This window comes from Cygnus olor, chromosome 2 (assembly GCF_009769625.2).
Source record: "Cygnus olor isolate bCygOlo1 chromosome 2, bCygOlo1.pri.v2, whole genome shotgun sequence".
In the NCBI taxonomy this organism is placed as follows: domain Eukaryota; kingdom Metazoa; phylum Chordata; class Aves; order Anseriformes; family Anatidae; genus Cygnus; species Cygnus olor.
Genome location: NC_049170.1, coordinates 30,978,340 through 31,000,478, shown reverse-complemented (window position 1 = coordinate 31,000,478; position 22,139 = coordinate 30,978,340). Strand labels below are relative to the sequence as shown.

The 22,139-nt window shown below is 36.1% G+C and overlaps 1 protein-coding gene across 3 annotated transcripts in view; it reads left to right on the top strand.

The window, feature by feature from the left end:
* Positions 1 to 22,139, top strand: part of AGMO (alkylglycerol monooxygenase) — a 196,893-nt gene that overhangs the window by 16,919 nt on the left and 157,835 nt on the right. For all 3 annotated transcript variants that reach the window (XM_040548950.1, XM_040548951.1, XM_040548952.1), the window contains exon 3: positions 1,117 to 1,268. In XM_040548950.1, the coding sequence (XP_040404884.1) occupies positions 1,117 to 1,268 (152 nt within the window). The remainder of the gene's footprint in view (positions 1 to 1,116; positions 1,269 to 22,139) is intronic.

Sequence of the window (22,139 nt, the reverse complement as noted above, 5' to 3'; positions counted from 1 at the left end):
CCATTATGGGAAAAAGTGCTAATGCTGGAATCATAAAAGTACTGCATGGATGTTTCTGCAAAAATACGAAGGTGAGGTGACCAAAAAGTTCAGTGAGAGCATGGGGGATGGTTCATAAGCTGAAGCAGTGACATTTTCTGGGGTTCCCTAATGTTTCAGTGCAGCTACCCAAAAAAAGACAGTGCATGGCCAGACTATTTTCAGGGACATACAACACAATTCTCACAATTCTGCGTTACTAGTAGGTGTATCTGAATTTTTTCATGTGTGTGAAACAAGGTTTTGGAGGAGAAGGAGTATAATATGTCCTCCTTTAGTCTTGCAGGTTCAAGTATTTTGGGGGCTGTGCTGTAAACTAAATCACTGAAATCATCTGTATCAAAAATAATCAAGCTGAAAAAGGGGGCGGGGCAGGGGGGGCGTGGTGGTGAAACAAGAATTGGGAAGAAGCATCACTGAGAAGCGTCACAGAATTAAAAAATGAGCAGACATGGACAGACACATGGCATCCTGAATATGGGCTCCCATGCCTTCCTTGTGACAGTCCTGGTATTAAATCCCACTGGATGCTGAACTCAGCTGACTAACCAGACAGGAAACTATCCCTAGGGAACTGGAGAGGAGGAAGTCTCTCCCTTCAAGTGATACTGAGCTTAAACTGTAACAACTTCTCTTACTCATCCTCAGTCCCATACCTAACTTCATCATATTTACAATATTATTGTAAAAGTATTTTACCTTACTTATTTTACACTACATTACAGTTAGTTTTTGAGAATGATTGCCACTACACTTCACTTCTAACTTGCAAGTTAGTAAGGATGGGTTTTCTCCAGACCTGTGAGAACAGGAACACTGCACAGCACAGACTGCCTAAGGGTTTCAGCATACCTAATACCAAAATGCAGGTGGTGAGTGGCTGATCTTAGAAACTTCACTGACCTGAAGCAATGGTACTACTGAAGTTAACAGTGGTATTACTTGACAAAGATTGTGGAACTTGGGCACTGTTTATATGCTTTACAAAAAGACTCCCAATAGTAAATATACAGTAAAACAGTTCTGTAATTGCAGTTGACAAAATTATTGATAACACTCTCTGTCTCTCCATTTCAGTGTTTTATTCAGAAGTGTCGACTTAATTAGTTATATCTATGTATGGAATAACTACAGACTCTTTGAACTGCCCTGGGATTCGCCATGGACATGGTATTTGACATTCCTGGGAGTGGACTTCGTATACTACTGGTTTCACCGCATAAGTCATGGTAAGAGTTAGAGTTTTTCCTGTATTAAAATACAAAATGTGTTAATTATTTATGAATCAAGTGAGGTATTTATTTTCATTTCTATACTTAATCTAATTTAGGTGCTCTCTTTCCAAAGTTTAGCAGAGATTCACTTGTACTTTAAGTATGGAAAAAAGTCTGTACATCACACTTTTATGCAATAGATATAGTTTTGTGAAAAAAAAAAAGAAAAAGAAAAAAGGAGTATCTCTTGGCTAGTAGCACCACAGAAAAAGAAATGTATCACAGAAAAAATGATAAATAAATGAAATTTGTATGGCATAGTATCCTTTTGTGCCTGTATGGAAAATACAGCTTCATACAAAATGGAGGGGAATAAAAAGCAAGGTGGCCAAAATAATGACAGGACATCTGGCTAACTTCCTCTGCTTCTGTGTACATATATTTAACATTCAATCATTGTTAAACTGACAAATGAATGAAAGTGGTTCTGCACTTTATATGTATAGGTATAAATACACATGCATTTTATACATATATATATATATGCACTTATATTTATAAGGTATTTTAGAAATTGTCTGCAATTAACACTTGACTTAAAGGTGATCATTTTTTTTTTTTTTTAAAAAAGAAGTACATTTTTAACCGTACTTGCTCGTATATATGAAAATGTAGAGTTTAGAAGGGATTCAACTGTTATTTAGTGTAACAGTGGAGGCCATGTAAATCATGCCAGTTACTTCTATTCATGTATATTGTGAAGATGTAATAATATCGATCTCTCTGTTTATCCATTATATATTCCTCTTACTGACAACACATTTTTGCTATAGCCATTTGTATTCTGCGCACAGATGCAACAATGCTTTGTATCACTCCTAATTTTGGATCTGATCTAAAGTCTGTAGCAACGAAATAAGTATCTCTTTAAGAGACTTTGGACGGGGCTTCTCAAGGCAGTGTGCCCACAGCCCACAAAAGCTGTAAAATCTAGTAACAAAACTTTATGTAACGCACTTTTGAAAAGGGAAAACATTTTGATGCCAATAGGTCAGTGGAGTACGTGGAAGTGGGTGAGAAATGAGCGTGAGCTTCTGGGGGGAGTGGGAGGTAGGAAGGGTCCCTCCCGGGTGGGAAGAACAATACAGGGTGGGTGCAGGGGGACAACAATGGTGTGAGGGGACGGGGCTCACGGGGGGGACATGGTGGGAGGTGAGGAAGTTATGGGGAGCTGGAACAATGTGCTGGGGGGACATCGCAGCCGGGAGCTGGGAGCCCTGCGTGGGCGTGCGAGACACTGGGAATATGCTTCAAAAACAATGACATTAACAGTGCTGGCAAGGCTGCAACTTCAGGCTGAGAACTGGACCAAGGTGGGAGGATATTCCTGCATTTTTAAGTAAAAAAATAATTACCTGAAAGTGTTAGAAAATCAGTAGCCTGGCTCTACTTTCACCAGATTCAGTGGTAAAATTCCCACTGCCAGAGAAAGGAGCAGGATCAGCTCCATGTTTTCTAAAGCAGTTCCATGTTTTTCTGTTCCTACAGCAATTCTGAATTCACTCTCATCTGCTTTTCTATATTTTGAGAGGAACATTGGGACCGTGCGCTTTGAAATGAATCACTCTGGCCGTTTTAGAATTAAAATCCAAAACAATTCTCTCAGTATGTAGTGAAGTTGTGGAAACCGCATAACAAAATGTTGTTTGTGTCTTAAGAAGGTCAGCACTGAGCTGTTCTGTAAACATTAATTTAGTCTTCTGGAGGTTGCAGAAATGTTTCTCGCTGTCAGGTATGTGCTGCTCAGCAGGGAACTGATGCAACATTATAGAATATCACTTAAAATGAACGTTTTAGCTTAACCGACAGCCTTATTTCTGGTCAAGCGATGAAATCTGTAACAGGGCAACACAGCTGCAAAAGTCGACTGCTTCAGAAGTTGGAAAGGAGAATTTGAATGTAGGAGATGCTTTTAAAATGCAAAATGTAGTTTACTGGAAAATACCTCTGCGATTTGAGAAGTGGAGGCACTGGAACAATCTCTACTACAAGTGGACAAACATACCCTTGAACGAGAAAATAACAGGGCCTGGTGATTCAGGCTTGGATCCCAGAGCTAAGTTAGAAATTAATAGCATATGTATATCCCAGGAAATTCAAGCTGTGTGGACTTATGTGTGGGGATGTAAATAATAACACTAATTGTTTCAAAATGAAGAACTTAAATTCAGATGCATTTTCAGGCTGTTAGTACTCAAAATAATTTTGTTACAAAGCATCATCATCGCATAGCTTTTCCTATCTCTAAGCAATTATTTGATAACACAAACTCCTGTCTACTTACTATCTTATTTTTGTGTTGTCCATCCAATAAGTGGACTGTTTGTTTTGCTATTTGAAAGAATAGGCTGAAAGTAGAAACTTCTTTCTGTAGTACTTCTTTCTACTGTAGTAGAAACCCTAATATACAGTTTCATGTTTTTACCCAGTACTTGGGAATCTCTCTTTTCCTCTTCACTTATATATGTGTAATAGCTATTATCATAAACTGAAGTTATACAGCAACAAGAGGAAGTATTTTTAGGTGTGATCTCATTTTTTTAAAGGATAGAGTTATTCTAAGTATGTGCTTGTATTTTCCATTGTTTGCAGTAGCCACTAAAAAGTTAGAAAATGAAATGTTTCACCACTTATTCAAGCATTCTTCTGGGCCTGATCCAAAAGCCATGGCAGTCAATGGGAATGCTTAGTTAGCCACTGCTTTTTCTCTTGGTGTTTTAGTGAATTTATATATCACCGTAACTTTTCCCTTTGTTTCAATAAAAAAAACACTGCTTGTGGTGATACTACTGAAGAAAGTAAGCTGTAAAATAACAGGTTTCCTTTCCTTTCCTTTCCTTTCCTTTCCTTTCCTTTCCTTTCCTTTCCTTTTCCTTTCCTTTTCCTTTTCCTTTCCTTTCCTTTCCTTTCCTTTCCTTTCCTTTCCTTTCCTTTCCTTTCCTTTCCTTTCCTTTCCTTTCCTTTCCTTTCCTTTCCTTTCCTTTTTTTTGGGGGGGGACAGGGACAAGGAGGATATGCGTGGGTTTAGGGGATTTTTAACAGATATTTTAATCTAGCATATATGGATTACTCCTCAAGCTTCCTCTCCAGGTGCAGAGTCCTTGCAGAGTTATTCCTGCTAAAAAGCAGGATTCTCTGGTCCCAGGGCAGTGCAGAGCCCCAGCCGTGGTGGAGCACACCCCTTCCCGAGCTCTGGCTTTGCCGATACTCCTGTTGCAGACATATGACAGCGGCAGTAAGGAATTTAGAGGCTCTGTAAACTAATTTCTTAAGCAGCCACACCTTTTAATCAGGGGAGGAAATCTAGAGACTTCCAGATCCATGCAAAAACAAGGGAGCTGTCACTAATGGATGCACTGGTGCTGAGCAGTGGATTTTGTGGTCAGTTTGGGGACCCTTCTCTCTGTTTTCAGGCCCCGGGAGAAGTTCTCTGGGTTTGGCAGCCAGCAGGTTCAGAGAGCCTCTCTCTTTTTAACAGCAGATTCCAACACCTCTTCTTTTGTTCTCCTTTACTGCTGGGGAATTTCCATTGCTTCAGTGTCCCTCCCCTCAGACAACCTGGGAGAAGTGAGTTTCCTTCAGCTGGGCCAACCTCAGCAGCAGCTGCATTGTTCTGCCAGGCCCGAGGCGGCCCGTGTCAGCCGTGCTCGCCCATTGTCCGCTGGCGTCTTCCAGCCGCCGTGAGGCATACGTGACAGGGTCCCTGTCAGCAACAGGCTGAGCCAATATCAGCTGATGCTTCGAGGTATGTGCGGAGCGTGTAAAATAGACCTCAGCTGATAAGTATATCCTAGCTGGATTCCCCAGCTGCTACATACAGTTTTGAGTTAACGGCCTGCCTCTTAATATTTCTCTGTTTATTTATGGTGGGTGAGAAATAAATTGGGCATATTCTGGAGAAACAGTCTTTGAGCTCTTCAGATTCTTCCAACCCACAGGACTGACCATTTGGCCAACACCAGGTTCTGAAGGGTTGGCAGACAGAGGAGAAACTCTAAACACTCATTTTGATTTTGCCCCTCAAAAGGCTGTGCCTCGGATCTGTAGCAAAATGTCTCAACTGAGGATGCTGAGGGGGATTTCTTTTTAAGATTTCCAAGAATTGGAAGCTTTAACTTTCAAAAGTTCAGCAAGGCAGGAGATGAGAATGTGGATTTCTCTTTGCTTTATTTACACATGACTTACATAGCTTCTACCTCTTCTCCCAGTAGACATCTTTGCTTACGGTCTCATAGAGAATTTTTTTTCAGCAGCAGAGCTGCCTGCAGAAATTTCTGGCTGTTCTTCCCTACCATACCCAGCCAGTTCTGAAAAACTTTCTGTGAGGTGACTATATAAATAAAATCACTGAAAAAATAGTTCATTAAAAAAAAAAAAAGGGGGGGCGGGTCATGTTGGGTTTCTCTTTTAACAATGAGAACCAACAACTTGGTTCAGTCATCATGGGGTCAACTTAGCTATGGGGCAGGAACTGCCCAGTGGTCAAGGACAGAGACAGCATAAGCCAGATTTGCTGGTGCAGAATCTGTGGGGTAACTGGAGACTTTGGGAAGAGCAGAGAAGGATTTTCTGTGTCAGTAGTGCAGAGACAGGTACCTCATCTCATCAGGAAACAGAGTGATCCGTTTGTGGATAAATAAGGGCAGGCAATGTTCGTGATTCATGCTGTCAAAATAATGGGAAGAGGTGACAATAAAATCCAGTCCTATTCTTTCAGTTAGTTATACACATAGTCTTCAGCAATAATACTAATATGTAAGCACATTGGACACTAGTGCAATGGTATGTTTGCTATTAAATGAAAAGATGAGTTTGAACTTTCAAGCTTGTTAAAGGAAAAGACAGCAGGGCTTAAAATCTTTTCAGCATTTACATTTACCACTCATTTTTTGGAGGGTATATTGGAATCATATGATCATACTATCTTTATTTATCTGACCCATTCCTGCCTTTGAAGTGCTCCTTTCCATCTGCATTTTATAATGTGCTTATCTGAAGTCAGTATATCAGAATGGACTTGTTAAGTATATTTTATATTAAGAATTGATAGTATATTGAAATAATTTTGGATTTAAAGGACTTTAGTTTTATGGGAAATTCATTATAGTAAAATGATGTCTGACTTTTGTTACTGAGAACATGGTCAGAAACAACAAGTTTTTTTTTTTTCAGAAAAACCTGTATTCCTCTAGAAATGCAATAAATGAGCATGTTCTTTTACATGTCAAAGGCTTCATTGGGGGGACAAGGGTAGTGTTTTTTTCAAGCTTGTCCTGGCAAAATGCCACTGTTTACCTGACTAGCAATTCAGAGTTATATTGATTATCCAGAATGAAACAAATTTAATTCCACCCAATGAAAGATTAAAAACAAAACAAAAACAAACAACAAAAAAAACCCACAACAACAACCAAAAAAACTCCTTGGGGAACTGTCAAGTGACTGAATGAAGCTCTGCTCTTTTTCTTGTCACAGCTTGTGTTGATTGCAAGGGGAATTGGTACCCAGTGATTAAGAGAAAAGTGTTCTCTTCTTGTGAATTTTAGAGAAAACATTTTTTGCCATTTTGGTAGCTGTTTTTTCTTATGATTTAAACAGGCTTGGGAGAGAAAGATATTAAATTGCTGACTCTGCAAGCCTCACAAAAATAGCAAAAGCAATAGCTGGTTTTCATATTTTTTGTTCTGTCTTCTGATTGTTGCTAGTCTAATACCTGCAGACAGGATAACATGAATTAAAAATAAATAGAGAGTTCATGTGATTATGATTCATCCGCTGCCTTCCTACTCCACTGTAAATATCATCATTTGTTATTTCTATATGCTTATTTTTGCAACCACATCTTTTACATTTCTTTTACTTCTCAGAAATAAGAGGTGCTCCTTTATCATGTATCCTAACATTTTCAGAGTGAGTAATACGTTTGTAAAAGACAGAGTCAATCAAACCAAATGATGACACTTATTCTGTCAATTAAGTGTATATTTTGGTTTAAGAAAGGTTCACCTGAAAAACTTCAGCTGCAATCAAGTTTCCTGACATGTAGTGGTCTAAGGTCCTGTAAAATTACAGAAGCCTGCTTGTATTGTTTTCAGGTTGTTATTGTTCATAATAAGTTCCTGTTGTCTGAAAGACTGATTTCTTGTATATTGGCAAGAGTAATGTCCTGATCTGGGGTGAAGTTGATTTATTTAGGCTGTTAAATTTGTTGCGGCACATGCAGATATCACAAGCTCCTTCCTGTTCTGCTTTAAAAGTTGAGAAAATAAGAGAAAAATTTCCATAATCTCTGTGAAGTTTAGAAGATGGGAACGAGAGGAAATCTACTGGATTATTTTTGCTTAATTTTCATTTCTGAATATCCATAAGAAGTTTACAGGTGAATAGATTTTCTAAGCATGCTATATGCCAGAGGTTATTAAGAGTGATGGTAATAACAAATCCACTGACAGGTTGGACTGCAGAAGAAGTGATTGACTGGTGATTTTTGGCTCTTTAGAATATTGGCTGTGCTCCAAGGTGGAGAGTAGGACATGGATCATTGCTATAGATGAGGCATTAAATTTGTTTATCTGGGTTCAACATCTAACCCAAGAAGATATAAGCTGTTTGCTCTTGGAGGATGGAAAGGTATCATTGAGCAAAGTTACAACGCACTTGCCATGATTCTTGCATGTTTTCTGTAAATACATGGTAATTGCTTTTTTTAATTTTTTGGCCACAGGATACTGGGAGAAATGGATGTCTATGGCTGTTATGAATTAGGCCTTGATATGAAAATAAAAACAGGCTTTTTTGTTTTGATGATGTCAGAGACCATGTATCTTTTAATCTTAAATATAATGAAATATTTATTCATGAAAGTGTGAGCTGACTCTGTTATGACATAATTTTTATAGCAAAAATTCAGGTGGTAATTCCAGCTTCTCTCAGCATTGTTTATCTTTTCTCAAGCTTCCACCATCAAGAGATCTGGCAAGCTCCCCGGTACAAAATGAAAAAGAAACTGTATTCCTCCATTTTCCTTGTTAGCCATCTTTTCTTATGGCTGGGAAAGGGTCCAGCACAAAGTTAATGCTCCTCTTAAGTATCACTGAAATCCTGCTTTGGGGATTTAGGTAATACATCAGCCTTGTCAAGGCTCTCTATATAGACATGCATTAACAAGAGGTACCTATGGGTGTCTGGAGGGTGCAATCTCATTTTTTTCCTATACTCAGAGCCTGGAGTTGTCCCTGAGTGCACAGACTGGTGAAAAAGCTCTGGATCTGCTTGCACAAAAGCAAGTTGGTAACATGCTTTTACAATAAAACACTAGAAAATGTAAAATAAATATCCTTAAATATTTAAACCACAGGGAAAGTCTCTGTTCTTTTTCACCTAAACTTTTCTTTAGGGTGGTAAAACCTAAAGTTTCTGAAGCTTGAAATGAATTCCAAGTCACTTCACAAAAGACTGTCTTCTGAGATCCTCAAGGAATTATGTACAATGTGTGGATTAAATGAGCAGTTGTAATGAAAAAACTGATATGTTGCACACATGGCTGTTGCGATTATGGTCATGCTCCTGACTATTAAACTAACCAGACAGAAGTGTCATTGAGCATGAATCCCTTAAAACAGTATATTTTAGGGTGAAGTGGGAGAAGAAAGTTTGCTATAAACTAGTATGGGTCGACCATTCAGAAAGACAGCTGACTTCACACATTCATAAACTTGGCTAGTGCTGCCCTCTAGTCTGTGCATGTGTATTTTGAAAGGGGAAAAAAATCCCTTTGTAGTCTCAGAGTGGAGACATGAGGATGAAAGTATCTAACACTGTGGAGAAACAGCTCGTTTGACATAGTTTTCCAAGTGTGCTGCTGAAAACCAATGAAACAGTGCATAACACTTTATGGTTCTGTAGTACCTTAAGAAATACAAGTGAGAATTATCAAAGCTTTGAATCGAACCTTTTTGCAAGTAGTGATTGTGGGAAAGAAGAAAGTATTTCTGCAATAGTTTGTAGATTTTATTTTTAGGGTGTTTCACCTGGAAAAAAGTTTGGAATAGCTCTCTATATACTATTTGACCTCTCTGTTGTTACAGAACCACATTCAAGCAGATAACTTCATTAGCTGAGGAGAGAAACTATAAAAGAAGAGAGACATAAGTGAACCTGCTTTCCTTGAACTTCCAAACATACATTTTTGCTTGCTTTAAACGTTCAATATGTATTTTACATTAAAAACATATATTTAGAGTAAGTGAAAACGCACCAGATAAAATATATTCTTGTTTCCCTAGATCTAATTTTAAGTCATGTTACTTATTTCAGTTAAAGACTTCTTACTAACCTAGACAGAAACAAGTATGTACTTCCTAAATTAGTTGCACACAAATCATTTTGTCTAGGCTCATCCAAACACTTTTTTTTTTCCTATTTTTTCTTTTTTACTTTTTTTTTTCCTTCTTGTTACCCTAAACCAGTTGCAATGACTTTGGAGATGCTAGCTGTATATTTCTGATACAGCATCTTTGCATACTTGCTAGAAGGCTTTGTTCTGGATAGTCTAGGAGGGGCAAGGTTCATTTTTATGCCCCTTCTGTGTTTGATCAATTCGCTGAAATCAGCAGATCGGCAATAAGAGGTATCAAATATAAAAACATTTTTTAAAATTTCTTATATGAAAATGTGATTGTAAGGAATTAGGTTTAGAGCAAAAGTACACATCATGTAATTATCAAACAGCATCAGTGGTAACTTTTTTTTTTTTTCAGTTAGATTTAAAGCAGAAGCATAATCCTAGAGAAATAAAAGGCATTGTTAAAACAGATGGCCCATTTTGATGCTTGTGTTTTTCCTGTTACAAAAAAAAAAATATAAAAATTGTTTCTCCTGCTGTGCTAGTAAAAATGTTTGTCAGTCTGTATAGTTTTAGAATGGAGAAAGAAACACGTAGAATACTAACTCTCAGCATCCCCATTCTGAAGCTGCATTTTAGCTAAAAGGCACTGTGAAGACCTGTAGTACTTTGCAATTTCAAATGGCTCTTTTGAAATGTCTTTAAAATCACTTTTAAAACTGTGCAGAACTTTGCTTTGGAGCATTCCTGTGTCACTCTTCACCGTCTACCTGTGGGAGGAAGTAAGGTGGCCCCTGGGGTGTGTAGGTGATTCTGTAGTTGGGGGGCATAGCTCAGAAACAGACCCTGCTTTCCTCTTGGGGCAATGAGCCACTCTGAGGGCTTGGGGATGTCCTTCTGCTCCTTAGTGGGGCATTGCTAAAAACAGCCAGTATTAAGACCAGGGATGTACCAGAAATACTAGTATTTCCATTTGTTTCAAGAACATATGTTCTTTATGCAAAGTTTTCTATATCTTAAGTAGTATGAACAGGTACACATTGGAAAACATTTTATGCCTGTTTATAGAGAGAAGTTTTTGATTATATATAGTCTCGGCTGATGTGACTGACAAATATTTCCAAGCATGTGTAATCTGTCCTAGATTTTTCAGAATTAACTATCAAAAAAAAAGATTTTGGATTTTCTATTGCTAATTGACACCCTTATTTTTTGTTGACTAATGTACACTACTTACAAAGAATAAATGCTTGATTATTTGTAAAGGGTGTTTTTTTTTTTTCTTTCTTCTTATTTATTTTACTATCTGTAAAAATTCTGAAATGACTTTTTAAGCAGACTAAAACTGCATTCCACCCTAACCCCCAAATGGTAAGATGTTCTTTTCAGGAGCATTAATTACTCAGATTTCTAGAAGCTTGATGTCTGTAATAGTTCTTGCTTGCTAAAAATCTGGTGAGGCCTTTACCATTTAAAATACTTTATTATACATTTCAAGATTGGCAGTTAACATTTAAAGTGTGTTTAGAGCAGACAAACCATTAGTGTATCTGGACAATATTCTTTGGGTGTATGTTTCCTTCATTGTATCTTTATTGCCTTAATTAAAGTATTTAAACTTCCAAAAATGTTTTTTGAGTACAAAGGTAGCAATCTTTTCCACATCAAACATTATCTGAATTGATAGCATACTGGTGGATAACTCAACAACAACAGAAAAAAAAGGCTAAAGATAATTTTGCTTTTTTCTATTTTTAATAGCTAAAATTATCATTAAATCCTTTTTTTTTAATCACTTGTTTCCTAACCAAAGACATTTAAACAACCTATACTACTGCTCAATTAAGTTATCTCATTGGTTGGGTAATCTAAATAAATTCATCAAGGCTAAATATTTTGTAAGTAAATTACTTGTTTTACCTTAAAATAAAGGTAAAATAAAATAAAATAAATAATAATAATAATAAAAACAACAACAAAAACAAGGCATACTCTAGATAGAACGCAAACATCCCATTGCAAGAAGGATGTCTACAATGTTCTCATATGAAAAACTGTATGAAAGGCAGATACCCCAAATAAGTATCACTCAGCTGTTATGATATTCATAGTTGGATTTTGCAAAGCACTTGGATTTTAACACTGGATGTTGGCCTCTACTTTACTGTTGCTGGCAAACAAAAATTGTGAATAATCAAATTGTATTGTTATGTTCATGTGAGGAAATGTAAGGTTTTGCAGGGTCCAGAAGTGGACTGAGGTCTTGCTCTCTTGGGTCTATCGCTATTTTAACTTTATAGAAACTCTTAAGAAACTTTTCTTCTGATATAGCACCGTCATGCTCAGCCTTACTGACGAGGACATGTAAGTGGCAGTCACTACATAGACTATCAGTAAATCTGGCTGGTAGGATTCTTTGCTTGAAACAATGCAGAGCAACCAGGGCACCAGAGCTTGTAAAAATGTATGAGATTTTTTCCTTGTTACTTTTAGCTTTAATAAAATAAGGAGAATTCCTTTCTATAAAGAGAATATATATCACAAGCATCCCTGTCATTCTGATCATACCTCTCCATTTTATAGTTCTAAATTCAGCAGTGGCAAAGCTATTGCTAAAATGTGAAGCACAGATTCTTATGTTGTAATAACACTATTGCATGTGACAAGCTTTCATAAGGAATCATTTCAGAAATTAATGATATTTTTGTGTTTTTCTTCAACTCTAAATAAGTCTATTAAATTGTGACAGTTTTTTTTTTTTTTTCAGCAGTAGTGTGAGGAAAGTATATGCTCTTATGTGCACCCTATATTTTACATGCTTTTATATTTTCCTTTAAATTATAGTCACTATTAACACATATGGATGCTGAGATCCAAAATACATCCTTCTTATGGTGCTGGTTTCTTTTACCCTACTTTGGACAGTAATGTGATCTATGGTGTTACAAAAATAAAAATAAAGGAGTTTTTTTACCCAGAACTGTCTTTTAGGTTAATATGGTTTTGATAGGAAATAGCCCTCTGTTTTTTTGTTTTGTTTTGTTTTGTTTTTTAGAACTGTATATGAGTTGTTTATTAACTAGGAGTGATATGAGGCTAGAATAAGCACACTTGTCAAAGACGGCTCTTAAGTCTTCCCCACTTTTCAAATCTTCTGGTCTCTTACCAACTCATTCTGAAGTGAAATTAATTTTTTTTATTATTGTTATAAATTCTGTTTTGTTAATTATGTATTTTGTTTGTTGATTTAAAGTTGAAAAGTGAATCTAAATGTATTAAGGAGAATGTACAGTTAAGTATGTAAGCTTGTTATGTCATTAACAGCTTCCCTTGGCCATATGGGTAAAATAAATTCAAATCAGGAATATTTTCAACATTCCTATGGGGCAATTGGTAGTGTGCAACATGCACGCAATATACATTAAATAAACTCATATGAAATGATAGAATTTTAAGAATTTTTTTTCTTTAAAAATTGATATATTTTTTAAGTTAACCACTATTTTAAAAGCACTTCAATTTCACTAAGCAGAGTTAAATTGGAAAGCAAGAAGCTGGTTCAAAGAAATAACAAAGGAAAAGTGAGTGAAACCTCAGATAAAGAACAAACTTCAAAAAACTCATTGCCTAGTCTGAATTCTTTATTTTTTGTCCAAAACATTTTGCAAAGTAATTTCAGTCTGGATAATAGGATTATGATATGGAAAACTGGAAGTCAGATATAGATTTAAATTACTGAATAGTAAGAAAAACTACAGTCATTTAGGAAAGATAGCCTCTGAAATGATTGATCTATATTTTGTTTTGTTAAATATGTGTGTTTGCTAATAGCATTTAAATCTCTTACAGTGGCTTTTTCGTAGTTAAACTGCAAAGTGTTTCGCAAAGGAGATGACTTTCATTCTACCTCTGTAGGATGGGAGAAGGACGGCACAGGAAGACGATTTTCATAAAACAGCTTCTCTTTTTTTAGAAAATTGATACTCACATTTCCTGTTTTGTAACTATCCCAAATGTGAACAGTTGATTGGAATAATATTTGCTATATAGTTTATTCACAAATCAATTCCTACCTGTCCCTTGAGTAGTTTCTTCTGGATTTTACTCTCTCCATTCTTTGTAAAATATAGAACACTTTTAAAGTCTGTTTTAAGATGTAGGAGATTTTGCATACATTGCAAATATGACTATGTAATAAATACAATTGCATATGTATGCTCCCTGTGGCTATAGAAGTACATATACACAGAATAAAAGCTACAGTCAAAAGAATCCAGACTGCTTATTTTTATACTTACTGATATCCCAGGGAAAAAGGTAAAAAGCAGTTTATAAAACCTGGACAAAAGAAGGATGTAACTTTTTTTTGTACTCCCCTGGGTTGAATCTCAGCTGAAATAACTGACAGTTTTTGGACTTACCGAAGGAAATGATGAGTGAAGATAAATATCCAGATGTTTGCTGGCCAGATGTATAAGATTACATTTTGGAAGGCATGAATACTCTACCTGTGTCTTCTGAGAATAAGGTTGTAAATAGTAAACATTCTAAATTGTCTCTACAATCTGTGAAAAAAGGGATTAAAACTAAAACTTTTGTGTTTTGCCTTCAATGTAATTTCTTAAGAACAGATGCAGGTTGCACATGCAAATTTACATAGCATACAAGTGGAATTTTTTTAAAAGTCATTACGTCTGCATGGCTAACTTAGCACCCTTTGTGCATTGTTTTTAATTTAGGGGAGATGCAGCTTATGGAACTGTCTTAATTTTCCAGCAGTAGGAAATAGGTGTGTCCAGTCTTTGAAAGTTTCCTATTTTCTGTTCCCATGTTTCAAGCTGCCTATTTACGACAACAAAAATTTAAACCTTGACTTTTTCCCCTCTTTCCCCCGCCTACGCTAAGTCTCTCCCTTTCCCACCTAACGTACAGATCTGCTTCTTTTCAAATAAATTGTTGGAAGCGGTTGCCTGCTCATACAGCAGCACAGCTCATCTCAGCTTGTGCTTGCTCTCAAACTTGGGAAGAGGAAAGAAAAGTCTTGTTAAAGTCAAGTAAATAACTTAGCTGCTAGGCAGTAGGAAAAATATTGGATTTGATTGTGTATTATTCCCATATGGGTGAGATATATTTAAAATTGAAAAGGAAACCAGCTCCCTTAAAACTTAAAGGGACAGATTTTCAAAAATTGGCAGCCAATTTTCGCCTATAATTGTACTTAATGTGGAAGGGATTTTCCTCTGCTGATGAGGGATAAGAGGGTCTTGCCACTGGACCAGCAGTAAAGCAGTGGAGGCCCCTTCCTCTAGCACGTCAGTGTTGTTACTGGCCATCTTTCCTTCTTAGGACTAAAGAGCTCCCATGGCCCACAGGACTCCAGGGAAGTGGGTGAGGCTGGAGCCTGTGTAGCAAGCTGCAGTGCATGGGAAGGGATGTGATGGGAAGGGAAGGGATGAAATCATATCAGCTCCCCCCTCCTTTAGGAGCTCCAAAACAACCATGTCAAGAGTGTAAAATCTTTTTTTTTTTTTTTTTTTTTAAACTGAAAACTTTTACAATTGTTTAACCGTGATTCTTCTCCTGGACAGGCAGTGTTGCAGAATGGTTCAGCACTGCAAACTCCCTTAATTGGTATAGCTTGTAATTTTAAATGGAAACAGCCTTTAAGGTTTTTTGTTTGTTTGTTTGTTTATTCTGTTTATGTAGATTTCTTTGTGTTCTCATCCTGTCGGTGTGTAAACATTACAAAACATAAAAACCATATAATTACAGAAGTCCAGTCTCTCTTTAGAAAGAAACAAAAGACTTCCAGAAATCCCTGTCTCAAAGGCTGTCCAACTCCTTCTTTGCCAACTTATTCATTTCTTCCCAGTTGTGTATAAGAACAAATAGGCTCTAGAGGGTGACCTGAAGGTTGGCCTTTGCAAGCAAGTAGAGATAGACTATTTCAATTTCAGTGTAGTCCTCCTGATGCTGCTTTGAAATGTTGTGTACTCAGGTCAAGAAAGATGCTAAAAGACAGAACAATCTGGATGTATCACCAGACACAAAGCTTGGTGTCACAAGTCTTTACCTATAGAGAAGAAAGAAGCATGGTTGAGAAGAAAATACAAGGAAGAGGGATGGATAGTTACCACAAAGAAAAATTAATTGTGGAAGTGGTATTATCCTGCTCCTATGAAGGTCTGGGGATTCTGGTTCTGGGAGCTCAGCCCTGCTCCTGGGGCAGCTTCTTTTCTCCAACAAGAGAGAATAAAGTGCCAGGGAATAACCTCTTCAGCTACAGGTTGAGTAATGAATGCAGTGGCACTTGGAAGTTGTCCCCATCTGGTGCTGTGGTCATGGCAGCATAGCATCTCCTCGGTGGGCAGGAGGCTGGACCCTTGTCACTTACAGCTGTGGTTTCTTCATGCTGGTGGGGAGATGGGACAATAGAGAGAAAAAACACCTATTTCAGATTTGCTCATTAAACTAATTATTTCTCAAACACATGGTGGCTTATTGACCCATGTCTGTTGCCAGCTGTTGCAATGTTACTGTGTCTCAACAACTTTATTGGCAGTATAGGTTTTGAAATCATTCTGAAATTATTTTTCCTTTGGCTTTGATTTCTGTGCCTGTAGGACACATTTGCTTTTTTTTTTTTTTTTTTTTCTTACATCTAAGAGGACTGAAGTAATTTTTGTCATAGTGAACAGGCTCACAGGTAAAGCACTAATGGAAATTTCACATACCACAAGAATAACTAAAGGGAAAAGTCAAATGGGCAGGCAAATATTCAGATAGGAAAATGCTATTGATCTGAGTGTGCAAGTGGGATATGGAAATACCACTGGGTGTGGGGGAGAACGTGAAGAGGGATGGATGGAGCAGAGGAATGTGACAGAAAACACTAGGTATTGGGGTGGTGTGGAGTACTGTGTGCAGAGTCAGGACAAAATGAGGAGGCGTGGTCTGAGGTTAATGTGAAATGAGAAAATTTATGATGGATTCATTAATGGCTACAGCGTGGCATAGTGAAGGGATAAAGCCCTGTCCCAAAAAGCCTGCAGGAATTTTGCTGTTAATTACAAAGTGAGAGTTTGCACCCAAAGTGAAGGCAAGTCCTCTTTTCATATCAGGCACTAAGAAATCCTGTTTTTTTTTGCATACTGCTAAAATGAAATTTTGCAATATGGTTTGGGCAGCCCCCTCGTGCTGAAAGCACTCTAGCCACTTCCTAATTTATTCTTCAAAATCTTATGACTGTCAGAAGAATATAAGGGTTTTTCAATACATAGAACTGGAAATAGTAGCTTTTATCAGAAGAGTTGGGTAAAATTGTCCTCTACTCTCTGTTATGAGGGAGAAGACAATGGCAAGTGGTGGAGGAACACATTTTTATATAAGATTTTCACAAGAACATCTCTTTAGAGATATTTAATTTTTTTCATTTGCTTACATTCAACAAATAGGTGTATAAATATTTGTTAGTTACATATAGATTTATATCTGTTAGCCAAGTGATGGAAGCATCCCTTGAGAGGTGCGCTACTGAGTGCTAATATAATTGCTAAAAAGTTTCACACATTTTTTAGGTGGGAATAATATCCAATATATAATGTATTTTCTGTGAGGTGACAGCACAACATTTTGCACATTAATCAAAATAATTCACAGATCTTACTTCATCTTCCACTCTAGAAGGATATAGTTACTACACAAATAACTTTAGGACAGGAAGTAAGAATAATACTGTAATTAACTGAAATTGCAGGGGAACTTAGGTAGTCAGAATGTAATTATGCAAGGCACAACTCAGTCAGGAAACAGGATTAACTTTCCTGTTCTTTTGAAAAATGCCAGATGATTGCTAATATTTATAAATTGTTTTTACACATCAACTGAATGATGATGCCTGTGACAGAGGAGTTGCCTTTAAAATTATGCTAAACAGTTGGTTCCTCTCTGACTCAGTGATAAAGATGCTTCCTCCAGAAGCAGCTGTTAAATTTCCTTCTTGAAAGCTATATTTCCTTAAAGGTGACACATGCAAACATTGACTCAATCTTTATTAGTTTGTCAGGATTAATTTGATCACAATTTATCCAAAGTAAAGTTAAACTGAAAATGACTTAATTAAACTAGTTTGTTCTAGAGGGGGAAAAAAGTGCATATTCTATGTTATGTCAGACACAGGAAAGCTCAGCATGACACATATTGCCTCAACAGTGAAATGGACACTTTCTCTAACTTCCAAAGTATTACAAGACCACTGCTAACTTTAGCAGAAATTGTTTCTATAACCCATATCATTGCTGAAAATGTTTACTATGTGGTTCAGAAGTAATGCATTAGAGTTAAAGTCAGAATTAAACTGTGCCAGAAGAAATAGAAAATGGGAGTAGCTACTAAGTATTGTCGATTTAAATCCATAGGCAGGGAATGATATTTAGTTCTGGAAGAAATTTACCATATCTGTGATTTGCTCTAAAGAAAATTTTGGAATGCTAGTTAAAAACAAAGTATGGCAGTCCACAAGTCTGACACAAGTGAATGCTGTATTGGCAACTGCTTTGAATGCTAAATATCAACAGGGTAAAAATAAGCCACAGTGTAGACCTAATGTACACTTCTGATTCCCATACACTAGACACAGTAACTTCATTGCAAACCTGCCTGGTGTTATTTTTAGGCAAGTCACGAGTTTAACCTTAGATTATTCTATTTATTTATTATTTACTTTTGAACTTGTGCTTGCAATGCTTTTAAGTATTTTAAAATTAAGTTTCTGACTACTATTTTTTTTAAAGTCAAAATTAACTTTTTTTTTTCTTTCTTTCTTTTAAATTTCATGGCTTTTATCCATAATTGTGAATAAGTCCATAAATTCTCCGTTATCTGCTAGGTTGATTAACTACATTTATAATATGATGGCTATTAAATGTCACTTTATAAAAAAGCACATAATGGGATACTGATTACAGTTTAGTGTATGGTATTATAAAAAAAGTATTTTAATCTGATACTTCAGGAATATTATTCTTAATACAAATTAAAATTGTTAATTTCACATCTAATTTTACTGCATTGGCAGAGTCTACAGGGTAAAATCACAAAAATCATATCCCCACTTACTGATTTTGAGAGATTTGTTCTGCTTTTGATATGTGTGTTCCTATGGAAATAAGATTTCCGTAAGCAATGCTGTTTATGTTAGATGTCTAACTGCCAGTCTTTTTGATCAAATAGCATCCTGCACTCAAGAGCTGAAGTGTGACAGTTCCAAGCATTGCTTTAAGGAAAGCTAGCAGAAAGTTAACATCTGCCTTTTTGACTTCCCATAGCAGGGAGTGGATCAGTGAAGAGATAGAAAACCTTAATCCTTTGTACTCACTAAAGTATGTCTGACATCATGAACACAATTCTGTGGTATTTCTTAGGGTAAGACTTGCCAAGACTGTAAAGAAAACGTTTTTGCAGGGAGTCTTACTTTGTCCTGACATTTACGTGAGGACACAATTCGCCATGAACCTTTCAGTCTTCCTCTGTCAGAGAATAATGAAAGGAGCCTATTCATCGCAGTCTTTTGGTGTTTTTGTGGAAAAATAATAGTACAGTTGCACAGACCCACTCCTCATCTGAAATATGAGTAAGGCCTCGAACTAGAGCAATCTGTGCCCACTGCATATTTCTACCAGGATGCTGGACCGTTGCCATTGTTAATAATGTTGAACCTAAAACCAGCAACTACAAATGAAAGAAACAGATAAAAATACTTATAAAAATCAATGCCAATAGTATAAATATACCAAAGATCATCTCAGAAAAAAGTATGTAGGATAACTATTTATTATTACATTAGGTTTTAAAATATTTACACTCAGAAATGGCCTTCTCTCATTTTGTAATTGTGGAATATTCCTTTGGGAGCAATGGCAGGATGTTTTCTGTTAACCTCATTTTTTTTTTTTTTAAACTAGAAAAGGAAGGCCATTTCTAGCCAATGAGTTTTTTTTTTTTTTTTTTTCCTCTTGTAACTAGGTAATAAACTTGTATCTAAAAAAACACTTGCTAGAAAGTGCTGTTATCTGTTTAAAATTTACGGAAACTCTGTATTTTAATGGTACAATAACTAATGCTCAATTATAGAGGAATTCCTCCGGAAGAACAAGTCATGACTGCAAGTGCCAAATAAATCTGGTGGTGTGACACGGATAGTAAAATTTCATAACAATAGTAATCTGAGGATCATATTTTCAAAGCAGATCATGTTGATAGTACTACAGCTGACCTGGCTATGTTTGATTTGGTGTGTATGTGAGGTATAATGCTACCGAACTATGGAGGATTGAACAGGGTGACTCCCTGTACATGAGGTGAAAAGTCATGAAGTTATAACCCAGATGAAATACGTTTTTAATAAAATAAATTGGACCGAGGTCACAAGAGTTCTCAGAAGCATGAGCCTTTCCAGAGTTCGGTACCCATAATTACGTTGTCGCAACCTGAATGTCTCATAACCTAATGAAAGGGAGACAGAAAAGAAGAGAACCTTTTTGAAAATTGGAATGTTACCATATAGAATTAATATAAAAGCTGAATCACCACAAGGAGTTTCCAGGTAGGCATAAATTAGGCATACTGTGTAGAAGGGGAGTTGTAATTTCACACTGAACAAGATTGCTACTGTGACTAGTGCTGGAGTTGACACGGAAAGAGTAAAATTTTTAGATTCAAAATAAGCTCAGCCTCCATGTCCTTGTGGCATTCTGTTCAGTAACGATACTTTTTTTTTTCTTTTTTTTTTTTTTCCCCAAATAATTCTTCAATCTTTTTTCAAAAAATGAATATGTTCTCAGGTAAAATGCCAATGTTTATGCACTTATTTTTTGCCAATTCATTAGACAGAATAAGATATTATTCATAAGATGAAATATTTTTATTTTTACAGACATAATAAATTATTATTATGTATTCTTTTACATAATTTTAAAATAACTTCTACTGTTGAAAGTACAAAATCAAAACTAGCAACAATGCTTAATTCTCCTGTTTTATTACTTGTTAATATATTTGCTCTTATGATTTGAAAAAAATGTATTTTAAAACACTGTTGTGACTTAAGTCAATTTTTTCAGATCACAAACATTCTGGTCAAAATATACAGCTGTCTTCTTTGAGTTGTCTATTCTTCATTTATTCTGAAAATATGTTAAAGAACTTAAATTTTCTTACAATTTGAGGCTTCCAATTAAATGAGACAGTCCTGTCAATTCAAAACATTTTAAAAGAAAGTTTAATTGTTTTTAAGACTAGAAGATTTACTTTTGGCTTATTTTTCGTATATATTTTTATTTATTTATTTATTTGTGGAGAGGGTTTGCATTGTTTTCATTTAATGAGTGAATCAGAAACTTTAATGTTCTAGTTGACTGAAGCAACATGCTAAGGTTTTGATATAATCATGATTTCAGCCATATAAATGACATGCAGCATGCACAAAATAAGATTATTTTTCATTTTCAAGAAGCAGAAGAAATGAAGGAATAAGGACTTAATTTAACACTTGTTATTGAATATAAGGGACAATAAGAATCTTAAATAACAATAATATCTCAGAATTCACATATCATTTGTTTGCTGGAAGCATTAATTTTACTGTGCAGCACAGGGAGTAATTACTACAGTAAATGGTTATTTTGCAGTGCCTTGAATATTTTGATGGGATTGATTCTTTAAAAAATATGTAGAATCATTTTTTTATATAAAATTTAGATAAAGTTTAATCACATGTTCATTCTAAATACATAATCACTTTAGAACAACACAGCAGCAAGTACCTAAACCTAGATCTTAAAAATTTAGGTACCAAAATTAATTTTCAAGGTATGTAAGTCTATTGAAACACCATCATTTTGAGAGGTAATTTCACAAAGCAGATATTTAAATATTTCTTTGTTAGAAAGGATTGAAAATAGTGTCTACTGAAGAGCCTGTGGCATTAGTACAACAGTGGAGTAGGCTCCCTGATAGCACTAGGGATAAAGTGAAAAAAATTTCCATCATTCAGAGTTCTCATCACTTCAGAAGATTAGGTGACCTAAGGAAAAGGTACAAACATATCTGTAGTTGTTGTGGAGAAAGAAATAGGCGTGGTAATGTATGAGTTGAATATCTTAAGAAGAAGGTTCTACAATTTGACTTACTACTTTGGGCAAGAGACTGTGAACAGTTGCAAGGTAAGGACTGAGAATAGTTGCTGCTGTTGCTTGAGAAATTAGGGGGTCATTTGCGTTGGAGCCTCCCATACGTGTGGAAAAGGTCAGCGGAAATATTACTAGGGACGTGTTGAGGCTCTAGCACTTCCCTGATGGCTTAGAAGGGAGGGCCTTTCCCTTACTGCACTGTGACTTGTAATGTACTTTACATCCAGCCGTAGTGGAGGAAGTATGGAAAAGTCATCTTTGCAGGAAAAAATGTTTTTGAACCTGTGCACATTT